Source organism: Blastocystis hominis (genome assembly GCF_000151665.1).
Source record: "Blastocystis hominis, Singapore isolate B (sub-type 7) whole genome shotgun sequence assembly, scaffold_0".
In the NCBI taxonomy this organism is placed as follows: domain Eukaryota; class Bigyra; order Opalinata; family Blastocystidae; genus Blastocystis; species Blastocystis hominis.
The window spans coordinates 1807819-1826938 of NW_013171815.1; the positions used below are offsets into that span (position 1 = coordinate 1807819).

The 19120-nt window shown below is 51.6% G+C and overlaps 8 protein-coding genes; 4 read left to right on the plus strand and 4 right to left on the minus strand.

Moving 5' to 3' along the window:
- Positions 1-990: 990 nt before the first annotated feature.
- Positions 991-1740, plus strand: GSBLH_T00000607001 (uncharacterized protein; the record flags this gene model as incomplete). XM_013038838.1 has 4 exons in its annotated part: positions 991-1098; positions 1129-1359; positions 1389-1525; positions 1557-1740. The coding sequence occupies exons 1-4, from the start codon at positions 1018-1020 to the stop codon at positions 1738-1740; spliced, it is 633 nt and encodes a 210-aa protein (XP_012894292.1). The 5' UTR covers positions 991-1017.
- Positions 1741-1793: 53 nt separating this feature from the next.
- Positions 1794-2747, minus strand: GSBLH_T00000608001 (uncharacterized protein). XM_013038839.1 has 2 exons: positions 2153-2747; positions 1794-2122 (listed from the first exon to the last, which is right to left on the minus strand). Exons 1-2 carry the CDS (start codon positions 2626-2628, stop codon positions 1858-1860), a joined length of 741 nt encoding a protein of 246 aa, XP_012894293.1. The 5' UTR covers positions 2629-2747; the 3' UTR covers positions 1794-1857.
- Positions 2748-2757: 10 nt separating this feature from the next.
- On the minus strand, positions 2758-4857 carry GSBLH_T00000609001 (uncharacterized protein; the record flags this gene model as incomplete). Its single annotated transcript, XM_013038840.1, has 1 exon — positions 2758-4857. The coding sequence occupies one exon, from the start codon at positions 4855-4857 to the stop codon at positions 2758-2760; it is 2100 nt and encodes a 699-aa protein (XP_012894294.1).
- A 3753-nt stretch (positions 4858-8610) lies between these two features.
- Positions 8611-9563, plus strand: GSBLH_T00000610001 (uncharacterized protein; the record flags this gene model as incomplete). The annotated part of the gene is made up of 2 exons (XM_013038841.1): positions 8611-9330; positions 9360-9563. The coding sequence occupies 2 exons, from the start codon at positions 8611-8613 to the stop codon at positions 9561-9563; spliced, it is 924 nt and encodes a 307-aa protein (XP_012894295.1).
- A 128-nt stretch (positions 9564-9691) lies between these two features.
- Positions 9692-10437, plus strand: GSBLH_T00000611001 (uncharacterized protein). XM_013038842.1 has 6 exons: positions 9692-9749; positions 9814-9887; positions 9922-10020; positions 10051-10132; positions 10163-10280; positions 10311-10437. The coding sequence occupies exons 1-6, from the start codon at positions 9713-9715 to the stop codon at positions 10396-10398; spliced, it is 498 nt and encodes a 165-aa protein (XP_012894296.1). The 5' UTR covers positions 9692-9712; the 3' UTR covers positions 10399-10437.
- A 2856-nt stretch (positions 10438-13293) lies between these two features.
- Positions 13294-14652, plus strand: GSBLH_T00000612001 (Galactokinase; the record flags this gene model as incomplete). XM_013038843.1 has 4 exons in its annotated part: positions 13294-13508; positions 13543-13758; positions 13792-14256; positions 14287-14652. Exons 1-4 carry the CDS (start codon positions 13437-13439, stop codon positions 14650-14652), a joined length of 1119 nt encoding a protein of 372 aa, XP_012894297.1. The 5' UTR covers positions 13294-13436.
- A 451-nt stretch (positions 14653-15103) lies between these two features.
- On the minus strand, positions 15104-16169 carry GSBLH_T00000613001 (uncharacterized protein; the record flags this gene model as incomplete). XM_013038844.1 has 4 exons in its annotated part: positions 15104-15601; positions 15636-15806; positions 15835-16081; positions 16110-16169. The coding sequence occupies 4 exons, from the start codon at positions 16167-16169 to the stop codon at positions 15405-15407; spliced, it is 675 nt and encodes a 224-aa protein (XP_012894298.1). The 3' UTR covers positions 15104-15404.
- Positions 16170-16634: 465 nt separating this feature from the next.
- GSBLH_T00000614001 (uncharacterized protein) lies at positions 16635-17486 on the minus strand. XM_013038845.1 has 3 exons: positions 17226-17486; positions 17068-17194; positions 16635-17034 (listed from the first exon to the last, which is right to left on the minus strand). The coding sequence occupies exons 1-3, from the start codon at positions 17312-17314 to the stop codon at positions 16924-16926; spliced, it is 327 nt and encodes a 108-aa protein (XP_012894299.1). The 5' UTR covers positions 17315-17486; the 3' UTR covers positions 16635-16923.
- Positions 17487-19120: the final 1634 nt, after the last annotated feature.

Genomic DNA, 19120 nt, shown 5'->3' on the forward strand with positions numbered 1-19120 from the left:
GAGAGTTTTTAACCATCTCCTTCCGTTTTGAATTGGATGTCAATACATAATGAGTCGGGATGACCTGAATTCATTTTCTTCCGGGAAACTGCATATAAACTATCGTGAAGAAGATGTTCTTATCCACTGTACAGACAATCCAGGGAGAACTACATTCTTGCGGACAAGCGTATCACAAAAAGTCAAAGCGAATTCTGCCCTCACTTTCGAGGAAGCCTATTCTGCCTGTGTCGATGATGTACTGAGGTGCTGTGTGGTAAGAGGAATGGGTGTGATTGATATGAAGGAAAGACACATCGTTGACCTGTATGTAAAAGTAGTGAACAAGCGGACGGATGGGATCGCTCTTCTTAATAAAGCCATGAAAATCGTGATAGAAGGAGGTGTTCACATTTTTGCCACCGACAGTCCTTCCTCCCAGCCTTCATCGAAAACGCGAAGGCCGAACTACGATAGTGGCCGCAGAAGGTATCATAAAGATAGTTATTCTCTGGAATCCTATAAAGAGGTTCAGTCGTGGAGAAATAGAAAGCAATAATATTTTGGCACCGCTTGTTTGTGGAAAACATTCATTGTTTTTCATGTCTTCCCTAACTCCAATCTCAGGCATTATAGTTCGGTGTGACCCGACGACAAAGCTATATCTTGAGAAGAAGGACAGCGAAAACATTGGTTCGCAGCGATTCATCAAATGCAGTCTTGGAGATGATTGTATATTTATAGAAGAGAGTAAAGAAAACTATGTACGCAGTTTAATTAACGAATGGATTGATACGACAAGTACACCGAAGAAAGATGATGATACGAAAATATAAATATAGGCTATGTAATTTAAAGGTAGTAGTTGGATGTTTTCTTGAGAAATGACTTTGTGTGCAGCGATTGTCAATGGAACCACGAATCGTTGATTTCATTTGATTCGATTTCGTTTGTTGCATTTATGTTGTGTGATGTATGAAAAGTACAGTAAAACTCTTAATTGTGTTATCTAAGAGTTATTTTTTTATATAATATATTATGGAATCTACAGAGCCTTCAAATCAACATTTATTGAGGAACGTTTACCGCTTTTGGCGCACGAAAGAAAATGGAGCAAATGTATGTATTCTTTTTGTTACTGTTGAGTAGAGCCAAGAATACGAGAATGGACTAGAGGATTTGGGACGTTGTGGGACAGTTGAAGAGTTTTACAGTATTTATTGTTATCTTCCGGTGATTGGCACGGAGCAGGCTACGAACTACTCGTTATTTCGGGAGGGTATCGAGCCCCTGTGGGAAGATCCGGCGAATAGCCAGGGAGGTCGTACAATCTTATTAATCAATGGTACGGAACTCGCTCCAATGTTGTGGGAGAAGCTAGTAGTCGTGTTAGGTTTGTTTCACAGTAGTTGTTATTCACGATATCTGAGTCATTTAACGTGGGCGATGAAATCTGCGGAGTTTCTGTGACTGTGAAAACAGACGTGACATCGCTCTGTGTATGGAATCGGAATTCGTCTCTTCGCCGAACAGTCGATGAAATAGAGTTTGCTAGTGTTAGTTACTGACAAGCCTAGAATCGGACTGCGGAACGGGCTGGCGCTACCGAACACCGTTCGAGTTCATTACAAGCCGAACCGCTCTGCGATGGCGAACGCGACGAAGAACGCGCGAAAGGGCGGGTTCAATCCACAGCAAGAGAACAAGAAGGGGAAGTACAAGCAGTCGAATCGTTTTTCCGGGTTAAATGAGGATAGTTGATATGTTTGTTAGTCACCTCAAAGAAATGGATTATATGTAGTTACAAACAAACAGAAATCCAAACGCCAAATATCAAATACCGAGCATTAAGCACAGATAATCGAACGACAGAAAAGTCTAATGATCGGTTTCTGACTCCCATAGTCTGAGATTATCACGAATCAGCTGCAAAATAGATACACTATCTTGGTAGTCCTTCTCTGGAAGATTTTCGAGCATCTTCATAGCATTCTCGAACGCCTTCGTTGCCATGGCACGGGCTTCCTCGCTTTGGCGAGTAATTTCGTATAAAAACACGGAGTAGTTCAGGTAGAGACCCAAGAGGGTTGGATTCACGTCACTCACCTGGAGATTCTCCGCCTCCTTCAGGGCTTCTCGGTAACTACACGTGAGAGCAAGGAAAGAGCGATACCATTTTCGAGACTTTTCAATTGCGACCAGCTGCGCATCTCCCACCATAAACTCGGCCTCATATCGATAGTAGTCTCCTTTCATTTTCATATAGTAAATAAAGTCATCCACGCTGGAAGAATCCACGCATAATCCTCGTAAGAGGTGTTCGGAAATAACGGTCTGAACTTCCTGGCATAGCTGTTCTATCTCCTTTTCGATTTTTCCTTTGAGATCCGCAATGGAAGAGTCGATGGAATCGTTCCCAGAGCTTTTCTGCTGAATACTAAACAAAACTCTCCAAGCATTTCGCTTGGAACTAATAAGATCCTTATAGGCAAGCGAGAATAAATTTCTCTCTTCCAAGGATAAGCTAACTCTACTTTGTCCCTCAGGAATGGTGGTCGCTACAAGCTTGATATACTTTTTCATATCTTCGTAGCGCTCGGCCTGTTCGGCAATACGAGCCATAGTGACATAATCCGTCAAGTAAGACATCCTGGAAAAAACCTATGAAAGCTCTTAGTTCTCGCTCATTTCTCGTCCTTCACACCGATTCCACACAACAAATGCGTACTTAAAAAGTCAATACGAACGAAGCAAACTTTTGAACAAACAGAGCAAAACTTAGTATCTAACACCGAACGCTCTCAAATACTCGTCTCCAATCTTCCAGCCCATCTTGCTCATAAACAACATTCCGTTTTCCACAAGCACCTTATAGAGTCTCATTTTCTCCAACTTCAGCTCGTCCGTCCTCATGCCTCGCATCGACTTCTGAATACACCTGCACACGCTCTCCTTCTTGCTCACAGAGTTCAGCAGCCGCACCACCTCCGTTTTCAGCACTCCCTCATACCCATTCATCATCTCCACCAATCGCTCCGGCTGATTGGCCAGCACCACGAGCGCGCCCAGGAACAGCCCCAGAACCTCCAGGGCCATCGTGTCCTCCTCGCTCACCTGGAACAGGAAGGGCGTGAGGGGCGCCACGGCGAGAACGAACGCGGTGAGTTCGCTCTGCACCGATCGAATCGGCCGCACCGTCGCTTCCACCGCCAGAATCACCTGCAGGACGAGCCGCAGCACGCCGCGCAGCGCGGGCCGGGCCTTCTCGGTCTGCAGGAGGGAGAGCGAGGCGCCGTTCTCGCGGAGAGAGCGGATGAGCGGGCAGTGGTTGAAGCGGCCGAAGAGGGAAAGATCCAGCGCGGCCATGGCGCCCTCGGTGGACCGGACCAGCACGGAGAGCAGAGAGAGGCTCTGCGTGACGATGGCGAGCGGCTCGCGGGCGGCGGTCGAGGCATCGAGGCAGGCGAAGTCGAGCTGTCCGACGGCCTGGAGGAGCGTGGGGAGGAGCGAGGAGTGCTCGAGGAGGTAGTGCGTGATCGACTCGCTGCTGTCCTCCGCCATGAACGACCGGAGCAGCGTCGTCGCGGCCCGGTGCAGCGCCGCGTCGGAGCTCTGCAGGTCGTGCGCGAGGAGCTCCAGCAGCGCGGGGAGCGCGAGCTGCGAGGGCGTGAAGAGCTCGCGCAGCGAGCGCTGGGGCGCCGCCTTCTTGAGCGAAAGGAGGAACTGGAGAAGCAGGAGGTACTGCGCGGTGCGCGCCGCTTCGGGCTGGCGGAGAGGGTCGTTGAGGATGCAGACGAGCAAGTGGTCGAGGCCCTGGTACCGCTCCGACGCGCTGAGCGTTCGGTTTTGCTCCGTCAGCAGGTGGAGGAACGCGATCGCCGCCTCGCACGCGTCCACACGCAGCAGATTCGGCGGCGTCGCCTGCGCCAGGAAGTCGAGCAGCGCTCCCACCACGCCGATGGGCAGGGCTTCCGCGGTTATCGGCAGGGACGGCGGCAGCAGCCCCGCCCACAGCGCGGAGCAGTCGATCAGCGCGATCTGCAGCAGCGCCAGCACGCGGCGGAAGACGCGTCGCTCCAGCGCGCTGCGCGCCGCCACCTCGTTCGCCTGCTTCGCCGCCGCCAGCACTTGATTCACCAGCGAGACCTGCCACGCCGAACGACTTCCCGCGCTTTTTGCTTCGCCTGCTTCGCTTGCCGCCAATTCGCGAAGCTTCGCCAAATCGATGCTCGGAACCGTGGAACCAAACGTGGAAACCGAGGTCTCGCACTGCGCCAGCCAGGCCTCCGGGATGAATCCCCGCGGGATTTCGGTGAGCGCGAAGCCGCGCAGCGCTCCGAGCAGCCGCTCGATGGGCGTTTCGCGAGCCGTTTCGGCGTCCGGGAAGGCGTCCGACACGCCCGGGACGGGGAGAGCGAAGGATGGCAGCACCTCGCGCACGAGTTCCGCACGAGTTTCATGGTTGAAAGTGAAGAGAAGCGTGGCGAGGAGGCGAGCGGAGGAAGCGACGAACTGCAGCAGCAGCGCGTTGGTGGGCGCGTCGGCGTGGGTCTGCGTCCAGCGAACCAGGCAGGGCAGCATCGCCAGGAGCTTCGCGGCCAGCCCGGAGCCCGCCAGGCTCGCGAGGAGGGCGTTCCCCGCGGGATGGGTGGGGTTGGCGAGGAGGGAGAGGAGGCGGAGCGTGTCGAGCGCGAGCGAAGCGTGGCGGAGAACGTGGAAGGGAGAAACCAGGAAGGCGCAGAGGCCGGCCAGGAGGGAATCGTGGAAGAAGCCGCCGGGGTAGAGAACCGCGGGGATGTCCAGCAGCAGGGAGGTGAGAGAAGGGGAAACGGAGGCCTGCTGCTCGAGCAGATCGAGCAAGCAGCGCGCAGCCAGCATGGAATCGTTCTCCGATTGGTTCTCCGATTGGTTCTCCGATTGGTTCTCCGATTGGTTCTCCGATTGGTTCTCCGATGGGTCCTTGGCGGCTCTGCGTTCGCTCGGTGCGCTGCGCAGGGCGCGCGTCCAGATCTGTTTGCACGCGGTGCGGAGCAGCGCCAGCTCCTCGGCGAAGCCGCCGAAGAACGACACGAACGCCGCGGGCGTGTTCTGCGCGGCCAGCTGGCTCAGGATCTGCAGCGTGGCGCACTGCAGCGCCGGCTGCGTCGCGAAGCACAGCTGCATGAACAGCCGCAGCAGCATCGTCGAATCCGCCGCCAGCTGCTGCGCCAAAGGCCGCGCCGTCCCCGCGGGGGAGGCCGAGGAGGCCGAGGAGGCCTCGAGCGAGCGCTGCAGCGCGTCGAGGAAGGGCGCCGGGAGGCGCAGCAGCTCGCCGAGCAGCGCGGACGCGGCGGCGATCGCCTCCATCCGATCCGCGGGACTGGCCGCATTTTCCTGCGCCGCGTCCGCCGGGGGAAACAGCGGCAGCTCCGCGCTCTGCACGCTCAGCACGCGGCGCAGCAGCGGCGACGGCACGAGCAGCTCCGCCACCAGCGCGCCCACGCCGCTCCCCGCGGGACTGGGGCCCTGGGAGGCCTCGGCGAGGCGCGCGACGCAGAGGCGCAGCACGCGCAGCGACGCGGCCTGCATCGCCCAGAACTCGCCGTCCCCGCGGAAGTCGCGCGGCTGCGCGCCCAGCAGCACGTCCTGCACCACGAACTCCAGGAGGGCGAAGAGCCCCGTGCTGCGCTGCAGCGACGGCAGCGGGAGCTTGGCCAGAACGGCCTCGAGGAGGGACAGAAAGGCGCGGGAGAGCGCGTGCTCGCGGAGCGGCGTTTCCTCGGTCTGCCAGGCGGCGCGGAGCGAAGCGAGGGAACGCATCGCACCTCCAGACGATGACGACGAAGATGACGACGAAGATGACGGCGAAGATGACATGAGGGGCGACGAAAAGGGATTGGACGCGCCGTACGCCGTGCAGAACGATTCCAGATGCGACCAGATCGCGCGTATTCCCGCGGGATCCTCGGCGCAGCGCGCGAGCACGCGGCAGAGCGCGGCAAGAAGAGGGAGCGGGAGATTGCGCGGCAATAATTGGAGCGAGAGAGAGCACAGATTAAACCCGTTCTCTTGCAGAACGGCTTCCCGCGCTTCCGGATCTTGCAGCAGCGCCGCCATGAGGTCCAGAATCGCGGTTATTCCCGAGACATCATCGGGACAGAGCGGCGCGGCGCGGGGCTGCAGCACGTGCTGCAAAGCCTGCTGCAGCGAGGAGAGCAGCAGCCGCCAGGAAATCATCGGGGAGTCGTAGGAAAGAAGCAGGGCGCGAACCGCGGAAGCGGCCTGCGGAGACAGCGCGGCAACCGCGGTGAGGAGGCGGAGCGTGCAGTCGAAGAAGCAGGGCTGCGCGACGAGGCGGTCCAGCAGGAAGAGCAGCAAGGAATCGATCGGAGCGTCGCGCAGCGGCGCGTCGAGGAGCGGGAGCAGCGCGCAGAGCGCCTCGACGAGCGTTTCGACGCCGTCCGGGAAGGCGGAGGCGGGCGGCGCGACGGCGAGGTGGGCATACTGCTCGCGGAGACTCTTCAGCGAGGCGAGCGGACAGCTGGCGAGGACGTAGCGCTCGATGAAGACGATGAGGGCGCGGTAGAGCAGGGAGAGGCAGCGCGAGCGCGCGCGCGGAGAGAGGTCCACGAAGCCCAGCGCCGCGATGGAGCGGTGGATGCGGAGCAGCTCGTGGCCGGAGAGGCCGGCAGAGACCGCCAGGACGCACGGAGAGCTGCTGTCGTCGCGCAGCAGAGCGAGGCCCAGGGCGAAGGAGAGCGTGGAGGACTCGGTGGCGGAGAGACTGGTGAGGAGAGGGAGGAGAATGGAGGAAGAAGGAGGCTCCGAAAAGGGGTGGAGAGCGCTGTCGAGGAGAGGAGCGTCCAGCAGGACGGAGAAAAGCAGGCAGTGCAGCAGGGCGTAGATATGGCCGCAGGAAGGGCAGGCAGCGGAGTCCAGCGAGTGGAGCGTGGATTGGAGGGATTGGAGCTGGGACGCGGTGATCTGCGCCACGGCAAACAGGGAGAAGAGCGATTGCAGGGCCGATTGGCTCTCTTTGAACATCCAGAGCATTGTTTTGGAGCTCTGACGAGCAAATTGCGAGGGAAGCTGAGTGATGTTACAGAGGATCGATGCCACATAGTCACTCGCTAGGACCCGCTCCAACATTGCTTTGAGGTAGCGGATGAGACTTGGCTGCCTTTCGCCAGCGTTAAACAGCTTCAGAAAAGCCTACGTTCGAGCCGACACGCACAAATACCTTCGCAATCAAATCCACGCAGTCGTAGCGCTTCGCTCGATCTTGGTAGTAGCACGAAACAGCCACATCAGCACTCGACGCCACTTGCTTTATCGTTCCATAAGTTGATTTGTATTGGATCATGTTGTTTACAAAATAAGCAAGAAGAACCGAGTCAGAAATCCCCGAATTCTTGCTAAAGGTAGTAATTTGATTTATCTCCTCAGCCGTTGGAGAATATATATTCCTTTCCAAATCTCTACTCAATGACCAAAAATAGCCCTTTCCTACGTAACAGCAGGACAATCACTCTCTAGTTTGCTTTCTATAATCAAATAATCAATCTTTGACATTATAGTTTCGCACAGTGCGTCCGACTCGTTCGAGTCTTGCACTATTTGGTCCAAACTGTTTGTCATCTCATATAGCTCGGTGATAATAGAGCAGTAGCCTTCTACGGGAGTTTTCTGATCCATTTCACGAAAGGACTAGAACTCTATACCAATTCCTAAGGAAATAGGGCGATTTCAAATTGGCGCTAGAATAGCCAAATTCCCGTTTGTTGGTCCATCCTTTCTCAAGGATTGAGAATCATGGCTCCACAACAAATTGATGCGAAGTGCAAAGCGAATAATGAGCTCGTAAGAGGTTTGAAGAGTGTTGCAGATGGCTTTCAAGAAACGCAAAAAGATCGACTCGCATCGACTGTACGAAGAGCGATTCGGTCAATTATCGAGTTTGTGAATGTTTGGGGATGAATGAGTAGTTGTCCGACTCCAATTCGGTCAAAAGAAGATGCTTTGAAATTGAAGGGGATTGGCGAATTTATGGCGCATAAGATTGAGACCATTTTACAGAAAGCGAACTTGCTGAATACAGAGCCATGTAAAATTGTTTATCGTTGTTTACTGGTAGTAACTATCGACCCTTCTGCTGAAAGCGAAGTGCAATCACCTCGACAGGAGCCTTTGGGCTATATTCCTCGTGCTGGAGGATGTACAGAGTGTTAGGAGGGGTCTAGCATAGTCGCCCATCTATTTCTCCTGTCCCTCGCACTAAGCATCAGCGAATCGTCTCTTTCCTCTGCAGATCAGGGCGATGTGGAAGCCAAACTTCACGACCTTATGCCCACGAAGCAGTTTGGTTCTAAAAAGCTTCGCGAGACTGCCACCCTTCTCCACCGCAAGGGTCTCTTATCATCTTCCTGCAGTCCTTATTCTCTCACCGATCTGGGCAAACGCACCGCTCTCAAATGTCTCCAGCTTAGCCGTCTGCAATATCCCCTCGTCGAGGCCTTTCTAGAAGCGGGCGGAGCACGCCGTCTCGCACCCCCGAATTCCACGGTTTCCACGGTTTCCACGGTTTCCACAGCAGCCCACCTGGTTCTCCCCCATTTCAGCTGGCCGCTGGCTCCACCCCCCGCGGGGCAGCGCATGGGCGAGCCTTGCCCTGTCTCCGACGCGGCTTCCCCTGTTTCCCCGGTTTCCCCAATACAACCCATCGCGCCCATCCGAGTGGACGGTCGCGAGGCGGACTGGGACGTGGTGCTGGTGCTGGATAACCGCGAGGTGCGCAGCCAGCAGGACCGCGGGTTTCTCGCGAACCAGCTGCACGCGGCGGGGCTGCGCTGCGAGGTGCGCGCGCTGGGGCTGGGGGACGTGCAGTGGACGCTGCGGCATCGGGAGAGCGGGCGCGAAGCGATGCTGGATGTGCTGGTGGAGCGGAAAAACGCGCGCGATCTCGCGCAGAGCATTCTCGATGGACGCTTCCGAGAGCAGCAGTACCGGCTGGGACGCTGCGGAGCCAGACATCCTGTGTATCTGGTGGAGGGAGGGCTCGCGACGCAGGACGTGCTGCCCACTGATTCGCTGCTGACGGGCGTGATGAGGACCGTGGTGAACCAGGACATCTATGTCTACCAGAGCACGTCGATCGATGATTCGATCGTGTTCCTGAGGAGTTTGCACGAGATCGAGAAGGCCGCGGTCCATCGGTACTTTGCGGAGGGAGATGAGTGTGTTTTGAATGTTATAAATTTGACTGCTAGTTCGTGTTTTCATCCGCTGAAGATCAGTTTTGCGGACTTTCAAACGCTCTACGCAAAATCGAAGGGAACCAAGCTGAATCAGCTCTGGTGTCGTCAGTTACGGCAGGTAGACTGCGTTGAAAGGTTTCTAAACAGCAGATCCCTCGATGTACTGTCGCCAAGACATTGATCATAGCCAAGCACTACCCTACGCTTGCCTCGCTTATGCGCGCCTACAAAGAGCAATCCTCCGTCAAAGAGAAAGAAGGACTGCTCAAATTGCTGTGTGATTCAAATCGCAAGAACAAGATTGGTCTTGCTCTGAGTCGCAATATTTATCATTATTTATGTGATTCTTAAGCTGTACTCTATATTATTGTTTGTTCTAGAGGGGGTATCAAATTGTGTGAGAGAGATTGGGGGTAGGGAATGGCACCCCCTGGGAAAGGCCGTTTCATTTGTATTGTGGGTCTTTCAGATTTGTCCAAAGTTCGTTGTTAACATAGAAAATGGCTCCCCCTGCTGCTGCTGGTGCTCCTACTATTAGTATGTCAATTTCCTTGAATTTTTTGGTTGATTTTGTGAACAAGGCGTTCTAACGTGTGTGTAGTTTATCTCCGTGCTGTCGGAGGAGAGAGTGCTTCTCCTGCTGCACTTGCTCCCAAGGTCGGTCCTCTTGGTATGGTATTTGTTCTGTTTAGAAGAAGTGATCTCGTAGGCTCCTAAGAAAGTCGGAGACGATATCCAGAAAGCCACTATGGACTGGAAGGGCTTGAAGATCACCGTCAAGCTGACTGTGGTCAATCGTCAGGCTACCGTGAGTTTCGTGCTCGTTCTTGACTCCTAGGTGGAAGTGGTTCCCAGTGCTTCCTCTCTGATCATTCGTGAGCTGAACGAGCCTCCTCGTGACCGCAAGAAGGAGAAGAACGGTACGGATTGGTAGTTGGCGTAACGGGCAGTCAAGCACAACGGAAACATCACTCTCGACCAGGTCATTAAGGTGGCGAAGGTCCTTCGTGAGCGTTCCTACGCTAACAAACTCGCTGGAACCGTGAAGGAGGTCCTTGGAACTTGCTAGTGAGTGTCTGAAGCGATTTTGATGGATAGTTCTGTGGGTTGCACCGTGAATGGACAGCATCCTTCGGATATCATTGCGGCCATCGATAATGGTGAGATCGAGGTTCCTGAAGAATAAGGAATGCGTGGACGTTTTGGATTTGGGCAATCTTTCTCTGGTTTGTTTGTTTGAAAGACATTTCCCGCCAACTCATTTTTTTGCTAATGATCGCTTTTGTATGTGCTATTAGTTTTGTCTGTTGCGTAGGTGGTCGATTCGAGGGGAGAGAATGTCTCTGCCGAAGATGAAGACATTTTCTTCCAACGAGTGTCCGAATGTTTGCTGCCTCATTTTTATCTCCTATTCTGTGTGCAGGTTCAAAATCCGAAGAAGGTGTGTATTGTCAAGTCATCGAGTCAAGGGTATGTGTTTCCTCACCGCCTCTCCCCAGAGCCTCCATCTGTCTGCGTCCTACCGAAATCTCAAAATCTACGCTCTCCCTCATCGCCAACGCGATCCGGTCTCTTCCCAAGAAGCCTTCTCTCACTTCTGCCAATCGATTCACTCTCGACGCTCTTCTCTCTTCTCTCCTCCCTCCTCCTACTTCTCTCTATGCAATTCTCCGTTCTCCCAGCACTCCCTTTCCTTCTCAATCTTCTTCTCCCTCGTTCTCTCTCCGCACCTGCATCCTCGGCGATCGCATGAGTCTCCTAACTCTGGAATCCACGTAGCCTCGCTCTCCTCCCTGCACGGCTAGTCTCCACAGCTGGCTTCGCGATCATCTCTCCTCCTTCTCCGCCCAGCTCCATCTCCCCTCCTCCTTCGCGCAGATCGGAGTCCATTCCGTGCCTCTGCTTCGACTCCTTCATTGCAGATCCCTATCCGACTCTCTGTACCGTATCTCTTCGAGCGACCTTTCCTCCCCGTCTCCATCACACACTTCCAGCATGCAGGCCTCGCTACACTCACTCTCCAAGCCGTACAGCCGCAGACAAAAATCGATCTCGCAACCATTCTGCCGTTATGGCATTGTACAGCCAACGGCGATGATCCGCATTGGCGATCCCTCTTACGATTCCTCGACGCCACGGCATCCTGCATAATCTGCTCTTGCGTGCATTCCAGTACACATCACACACGCTCAGCTAGTAGAAATCGGCATCAAAGAGCTTTACGCGCTCTTCCCGGCTAGAGAGAACAAACGCGTCGCGCTGCTTTGTAAAATGGCCATGCGGGAGCAGCTACTCCCCGTTGCAGAGCTCGGAGAAGGAGATGACGGGAACGAAGAGAAAACGAACGAGAACGAACGTTCGCGAGCCGATGATTTGAAATTCGATTTGTATTCGCATCGAAAGAGAGTGAAAGGTAGACTGTTACACGGATTGCGAAGTGACGAACCCGCTGCCTTCTCGATGCGAAGTGAGTTCAGTGAGCAGATGAACCGTCAATTGAAATGGGCTGTTTGTTCGATACTGCATAATCGCGGGAATTGGAAAATCAAATTTTTATCTCTCGATTTTCAATTCAAATGGATAATCGATACGAGGACCAGGAAGGTCATCGCCGTGAGAAGAAGCAGAGCTATATTCATGTATTGCGCGCTAAGCTCTACGGGGTGATCGCTGTAAACACCTTGGAAGGAATCAATAACGAGCTTGACAATATTCTTCCCTCCGGGTTTGACAAAGGTGCTGACAAAAAATTTAAAGTTATGTCTAGACAACATTGATCCTCTTTCGGAACAATACCGCAAGGAGCGAAACGGCAAATTGTACCCTACCAGCTATGGAGATCACATGGATCGCGCTATAAAGAGCCTGGGGAAGGAAATTGGCGTAGCGGTTTCTGTAGATTTAGCAAACACGCAGGCTGTGAAAGTAAATTCGGGCGAATCGTTTCACCCTAGAAAGTACTCTCCGAGTGCATCCGAAGAACCTCTCAAGAGGAACGAAAGCAGGTGGCCGAGTGGCTGAACTCCTCCAACGATGTGATAATGAAATCCGAGCGTTTTGAAGACCTTATTGACAGATGTTGCATGCACTTCTACAAAAAGCATTCCAAAGAGATCAGCGATGACAACTTGTCGTTCATTCGCCGTTCTGCCAATGAATTGCTCCGGAACAAAGCATCGAAGGATGCCATGCGCAAGCGGCTGTTAAATACGGACTACCGCTGCGAGGAGAACGTGGACGACGTGATAAGTTCCAGCGTGTATCCCATTTCGGTTTGTCTTGCATCTTCATTTTGACCATTACAGAGCGCTGGAGGCGAGCCTCATATTCTGGTCACCGACACTTCCGCATTGCTAAATACGAGCACTGTCACGATTCCGGGAATCGGCGATATGAGTAATCTGACATCGATCAGTTCGATGATTAACATCACTCCCATAAATCTCGTTTCGAACCCTTCTTACGACGCGATTCCGCTCCCTCACATGAATCAGATCAGCTCCTCCCCACACCCGTCGATGCTGTCATCGCGCGAAGTGGAAACGTCGACGACAGGAATGAATATGAGCGTGCCAATGCCGATCAATCCGATTATGTCGATGAACATTTCGGCAGTGTCGGGAAATCCGGTGAACAGCGTGCCGATGGGGATCATTTCGATGAATGGGATGGGGATGATGGAAGGGCAGAGAGGCTTCAGTGGAAGCTCGCAGAGCATGGATATGGCCATGGCGAGGCCAGTTAATGTGAGATTGGATGGCGTGGTTGATGTGTAGGAGGAAACGGAGGAGAGAACGGTGAGGTCGTAGTGGCGTAGAGTCCGTTTTTAGTGTGATAATATATTTTGGATGGGTGTTTGTTTCAGAAATGGCGAATTGTGTTTGCATTTTAGAATTTTGTTTTATCATTTGCTAGAGTTAGTGGCTTAGAGTCTATTTTTAGTGTGATAATATATTTTGGATGGGTGTTTGTTTCAAAAAAGGCGAATTGTGTTTGCATTTTAGAATTTTGTTTTATCATTTGCGGGAGTTTCGTTCCATTGATCCTCACAAATGATGAATTTTTTCTACTATTTTTTTCGCATTTATTCTCATGAGCAACATCCCTACTGCCGATCTTGTAAGCCACGCGAAGGAGGTCTATACTCGAGTTTTTGGAGGCGAGGCCGAGATTGTTACCTCTGCTCCGGGTCGTCTGAACTTTGGAGGCGAGCACTGCGACTACATGGGAGGATACGTGCTACCTTTCCCCACAGTACTCCGTGGAGTCGCTGCTGGACGCCGAGTTCCTGGAAAGGTAATGGCAAAACCGTTTTTCGGGTGATTTATAGCATTGCCGTGTGTATTCTGAGTATTTTGATGAGACCATCGAATTTGATTGCGATGAGGCTCTGGAGCGTGGCCCGAAGGGAGAGTGGGCCAACTACTACAAGGGTATGTGCCACTTCTACCTCCCCGAGATGCCTGAAAAGGAGCTGGGTTTCGACATGGTGTTCATCTCCAACGTCACCATCGGAGGAGGCATCAGCTCTTCTGCCGCTGTCGAGGTTTGATTCCTTATTCTCTCCTCATCGCTCTAGATCTCCTGCGGTCTGTTCATTGAGCAGTGTCTGGGAATCGACTTGGATAAAAAGGACCGTGCGATGCGAGCCTATCACGCGGAGCACGAGTTCGTACAGATGCCTTGCGGTGTGATGGACCAATTGATCTCCGCCTGCGGCCACTACGGTCGCATCTCGCTGATCGACTGCATTACGCATGACATGAAGGACTATCCCATCAACCCCAACACCGACCCCAACGCCGCGTTCCAGGAGTGGCCCGTCACGCTTCTGAAGCTGTACGTGCACGTGGAGCACAAGCTGGTGAACTCTGGCTTCGCGGATCGCGTGCGCGAAAGCAACGAGGGCGAGCAGATTCTGAAGAAGCGCTTCAATGTGGACGGTAAAGAGCCGGTGCGCGCGCTGTGCCGCGGCGTGACGATGGAAATGCTGGAGGAGGTGAAGGGCGAAATGAGCGAGGACGTGTACAAGCGCTGCTTCCATGTAGAGTTGCAAGAGAAAGGCGAGATGTAGATGATTCGCGAGACCGATCGAACGCTGCGCTACGTCGATTTGATTCTGAAGGCGGACTGGGAGTCGATCGGCAAGCTGTTCTACGAGTCGTACGACGATTCGGTGAAGTATTTCAAGAACGACCATCCGGATATCACGGCCTGCATCGATGTGCTGAAGGAGATCGGATTGGAGGGAGGTGTGTATGGAGGACGCATGATCGGAGGCGGCTGGGGCGGCTCGATTCTCTGCATTGTGAAGAAGGGAATGGAAGACACGCTCATTCCGCTGATCCAGCAGAAGTGCGATGAGAAGCTGCACAAGCCGAATAGCTGCGATGTGATGATTATTAAGGAGGCGGGAGATGGAGCTCGTGTGGAGCATTAATTGAAAGAGTTTCTTTCTTTCTTTGTTGCTTTGTTTGTTTGTTTGATTCATTCTATGCCGCTAAGTTGCTTCGATGCTTCGATGCTTCGATGCTTTGTGTGCCTTATTGTCTTGTTTGTTGAAAGAAACAGAGAAATGAGAGGGAGGACAAAAGGAAGGAGGTGGAACGTCGAACAGACTCGGGCGAGAGCGCTTCGCTGGAGGATCCTCGTTGAAGTGCAGCGCTGATTCTTTCTACCATCGAGATAAGCTCACATCGCTACGCAACTATTCACCAGCGATCGCAGACTCGTCAATTTCTGCGTCGCAAACACGGACGCGCCGTTCATATTCCGAACCGAACGCGCCAAACTCGCATCGATCCGACTGCATCGCTCGTCAATGCTCTGCGCTTCGCTCGTCACCGTTCGACACGCCTGCAGCACCTCGTCAAAGATCGCAGAGCTGGTCACCGTCATTCGAAGCACGTCGTCACGCAATGATTCTGTTTTCTTTTCCTTCCCGCTGATCTGGCGAAGCTGCTCCAGCAGCGTTTCGCACTCCGTTTTGCGTTTCGCTTCCGCCTCTTCGGCCTTCTTCATCTTTTCTTCGGCCTCGTTGATCTGCTTCTTCAACGCGTACGTCGTATCCACCAATTCGCGGATCTTTCCCACCTGCTCTTCCACCTTCTGGCTTTGCGCCTCTGCTGTTTTCGTCGCGTTTGCGATCTGCTCCAAGTAGTTCGAGATCGAAACGAGCGGGCTGTCTATCTTTCACGCTCGCTCGCCTCCCTCACCGTTGATCAGCACGAAAAACGGATAACGAACTTCCTGTACGCGCTGCCGCACTTCGCGCAGCTCGTTTTCGGTCAGCGAGGGGCAGCGGAACGCCAGCAGAGAGAGGTGAGTGAAGCTAAATCGGGAGAGAAACAGCAGAAACTGAGAGATGGAGATCTGTTTGACGTAGGTCCCTGGCTATCAACGCGATCTAGACAATGGATGTACAGGGAATGAAGAGCTGGCGCACGGAAGTGATCGCGTTGTTGCGCACCGCAGAGAGACCGTCGATGCAAAACTCGAAGTTTTCGAGCGAATCCGAGACGGTGATCGTCGAGATCGCGTGGTCTGTGAAGCTCAGAATCAGGGCAGGGACTTGCTCTGGAGATTGTGGCTTGTCTACGTCGAAAAACGGGCGAATTCGAACAGGAAAAACGAAGATTGTCCAGCTGGATGCAAGGTCGATTTCGAATCGCATCGATAAAGCGCGATTTATTGCAGAGCGAGGGAAGGAATATGTCTTGAAGCTGTAAGTGGTCTGTTCCCTTAATGGAGTGGTAAAGGAAGGCGATCGCGTCTCCTTCGCGGAGACCTAACGATTGTATAGTGCTGAGTGGGGAGATCAGTCCGTTCTCGTTGAACAACGAGATTCGTTTATTCGTATTGAGCGCGTTCTACTCTCCACAAACCATCAAGCGATACTTCGAGATTTTCTATTATGAGACTTATTTGCGAACTCTCTAGAGCTGACTGGGCATACATCTGCCCTGTTATCAAATCCACCAACACAATTCCTAGTTTCTATACAATATCTCTGGTCTTTGCTCCAGTACCTTCCCCGCAGAGTATGGCGACTTTGGAAGTGAATATGAAACACGATCATAGACATTCCCATAATCCTCAACAGGTTCCTTATTTGTTTCGATTACATTTAATAAATAGTCATTGTTGAAGTTAAAAGATGACAGAGTTAGGTTCATATCTACTTCTCGCCCTCTGTGTAGAAATCGCAAGTTTTTCAGACTTCCGGTAGATAGGCCTTTCGGATGTTTCTACAAAGATGAGAAAAACCCGCCAAATAAACGAATTACACTTAAAAACGTCATAGCCACCTGAAGGAAAGTATTCCGTTCCAGAACACGAAATTCAAACGGGTCTCCTTTCCATAGTAATGTGACGTTCATAATACAAAACAACAACTACTGAGTGAAAACAAACATGACTTGCTATTTTCTCTATCACTTCTGCTCTTTTTATTTTTCGATGGCTCGACAAGAGTTAAAAATGACAAGCCCGTTCCGAATCCTACACAGCTCCATCAATGATTTCCACCTTCTGCTCTGATTTTCGCTTTTCTATGCCTCAATCGCTTGGAATTCAAAAACTCCCGTGTTCCAACGCCTTCTGAGGATTTCGATGGATCGCTTCATTCGCCTTGTCTGCTGACAAGCCCACCGCCTTTGCGATTGTTATGTACTCCTGCGGGCTTCGCAATTCGATAGGATCCAGCGGGTTTCTATCTTCCACGAATCATTCGCTCATTACGCTGAGAATAGCATGTTGTTTCCTCGTGAGAAGAGAAGGAGAAGCGGAGAAGCTGCAAAAAGAGCGCGGCGTGCTGAACGATCTGAGAGATATCGCTCGACCTTTCACAACACACCTCGATAAGCAGGAGCGAGTTGGAACTCGAACATAGTTCCGTTTTTGATTGCTTTGTCGATGGACGATTTGGAGTACGTAAAAGGAAGAGGGTCCACGAGAGGAATCTCGATGATGTCGATGAGTTTCTAGAATGAAAAAATCTTCAGAAAAAGCTACTGAAGAACAGGCAAATTCAAATCCCTCCTGGTTTTGCGGACGGAAAGACACCAAGTCATAGTCATTAATAAACGGTGAATTCTATCCATCAATCTACTACCAAACTCAAACTAAAAGCTGGAAGTCTCTTCGATCTTGGATAGAATAGGACAGTCGAGTATACACCCTAAATTGTGTCGATTTATTAACTTTTGGATCTCGCAATAACGCGCTTCTTTGATGTTCAACATAGTAGTCGTGTACGACTGTCTTATCACACTTCTATCCCATGTGAGTTACGAAACGGTGTATCCTACATCCAGATCACAATCAAGGGGTCTGTTTTCGACAACTGTTGTAAGTACGACAGCGCCAAACCCAACTACCTGTAAGATCGTTCAACTCTCAGAATTACGACTATCCAATTCGGTGACTACTTCCTGAACAGTGCTTTCATCAAATTCGCCGCTATTCACCGCAAAAAACGACTCAACAAACATTGTATGAACAAACAGCTCCCTATAAAGTTTCAAATTACGGATAAGTCTCAAGCTAAAGTACCAAACTACTCTTCAATCGTCTCCGCAATATCATCCTCGTTTTCTAAATCGACCATCAATTGCCCATTCATAATAATATAAAAATCCTCAATAGGGGACGCAGATCGCTTGTGCATCGACAAGTTTTCAATCTGGTATGTCCCATCTTGAGAACTCTTTCCAGTGAGCGTAACCAGATAATCTCCGTTGCTTCCATTGACCACGAAGGTTATGGACGCATTGCCATTACGCAATGAACCTCGCGCTAAGCCATAACTCTTAATCGGAGAACCCAGTAAACGTTTTGCTAAATTGGAACGATTAATTATCTCGATTGCAGCCTTAAAGATGGACGACTTCTACAAATTATGACGATATCTGTAGGCGTACCTGAAGACTAGAAGAATAGTAAAAAATACCACCTGCGATTCCCAGGGATGCAATCACGCCAAAAATATAAAGGTAGGTGTTTGAATCGTTGTCTTCGGCTACAGTAGAGAATTGACGGCAGCAAGGTTTCCTGATGATGTTATTTCTTAGCATAGCCGTTCTCTGAAAGTAGGTCACCTGCGTCCTTCCTTGCATCAGCAAAACCATAGTCCTCCGTGAAAGATAGGATCTTCGAAATAGAAGACTCACTCCCTGTAATGTGACGTTACCGATTCGAAGAAGTTTCGGAAGAACGGCAGGATTCATAAAATAATATAGAAAATAAGAGAAAATCAATTGCTCTCTCAACTGATTTTCTCTGTTTTTGAGTAATAATCCTGTTGTGATATTGGATAAATTTGCATTATGCTGGATTTGAATGATTCATAAAAAAACTAGAGATAGATACTTTACAGACAATTGAATATACTGTATCATTCCAGACAACCCCTTTGGCTGTTGGCAAAAAGAATACACATTGAGAAACTCAAGATTGCGTCTTAATGATTCCAGTTTCTTCTTCACTTCTCCAGTTTGTATGTTAGCTATAAATGCTATAGTGAAAAAGAAGGAATAGGAGCGTCAATGGTCTAATGGTTAGGATTCTACCCTTCCAAGGTAGAGGTCCGGGTTCAATTCCCGGTTGACGCATTTTTATTATTCAACAAACACAAATCCATTTTGCTCAACAATTCTAAGCAATTTCTTCATACAATTGTTGGAGCGTTTTCGTCTCCTCCAACGCAGCACCAAATAACGTTTCCAAGGAAGCGGCATATCGCTCCATGTCCTCGGGCGAGAATGCAGGATAGCAATAAGTGCAGTGCAGATAGCAGCCGATTCCGGGAATCGTGAACGAGTGCAGGTTCAGTCCCCCCATGCCTGGCTGTCGCATCACGGTGGGCAGGAAGAAAAACTCCTTCAGCGCGAAGAGATTGTATTTCGCTT

What these genes read in the sequence shown, in the direction of transcription:
- GSBLH_T00000608001 (XM_013038839.1), bottom strand. Translation starts at nt 2,628, where the DNA reads ATGTCTTACTTGACGGATTATGTCACTATGGCTCGTATTGCCGAACAG. An exon ending in ATTGAAAAGTCTCGAAAATG is followed by an intron (nt 2,123 to 2,152) that starts GTATCGCTCTTT and finishes TCTCACGTGTAG; the next exon opens with TTACCGAGAAGCCCTGAAGG.
- GSBLH_T00000611001 (XM_013038842.1), top strand. Translation starts at nt 9,713, where the DNA reads ATGGCTCCCCCTGCTGCTGCTGGTGCTCCTACTATTA. An exon ending in AGGTCGGTCCTCTTGGTATG is followed by an intron (nt 9,888 to 9,921) that starts GTATTTGTTCTG and finishes GTGATCTCGTAG; the next exon opens with GCTCCTAAGAAAGTCGGAGA. An exon ending in GAGGTCCTTGGAACTTGCTA is followed by an intron (nt 10,281 to 10,310) that starts GTGAGTGTCTGA and finishes TTTGATGGATAG; the next exon opens with TTCTGTGGGTTGCACCGTGA.
- GSBLH_T00000614001 (XM_013038845.1), bottom strand. Translation starts at nt 17,314, where the DNA reads ATGGATAGAATTCACCGTTTATTAATGACTATGACTTGGTGTCTTTCC. An exon ending in TTGAATTTGCCTGTTCTTCA is followed by an intron (nt 17,195 to 17,225) that starts GTAGCTTTTTCT and finishes TTTTCATTCTAG; the next exon opens with AAACTCATCGACATCATCGA. An exon ending in ACTCGCTCCTGCTTATCGAG is followed by an intron (nt 17,035 to 17,067) that starts GTGTGTTGTGAA and finishes GATATCTCTCAG; the next exon opens with ATCGTTCAGCACGCCGCGCT.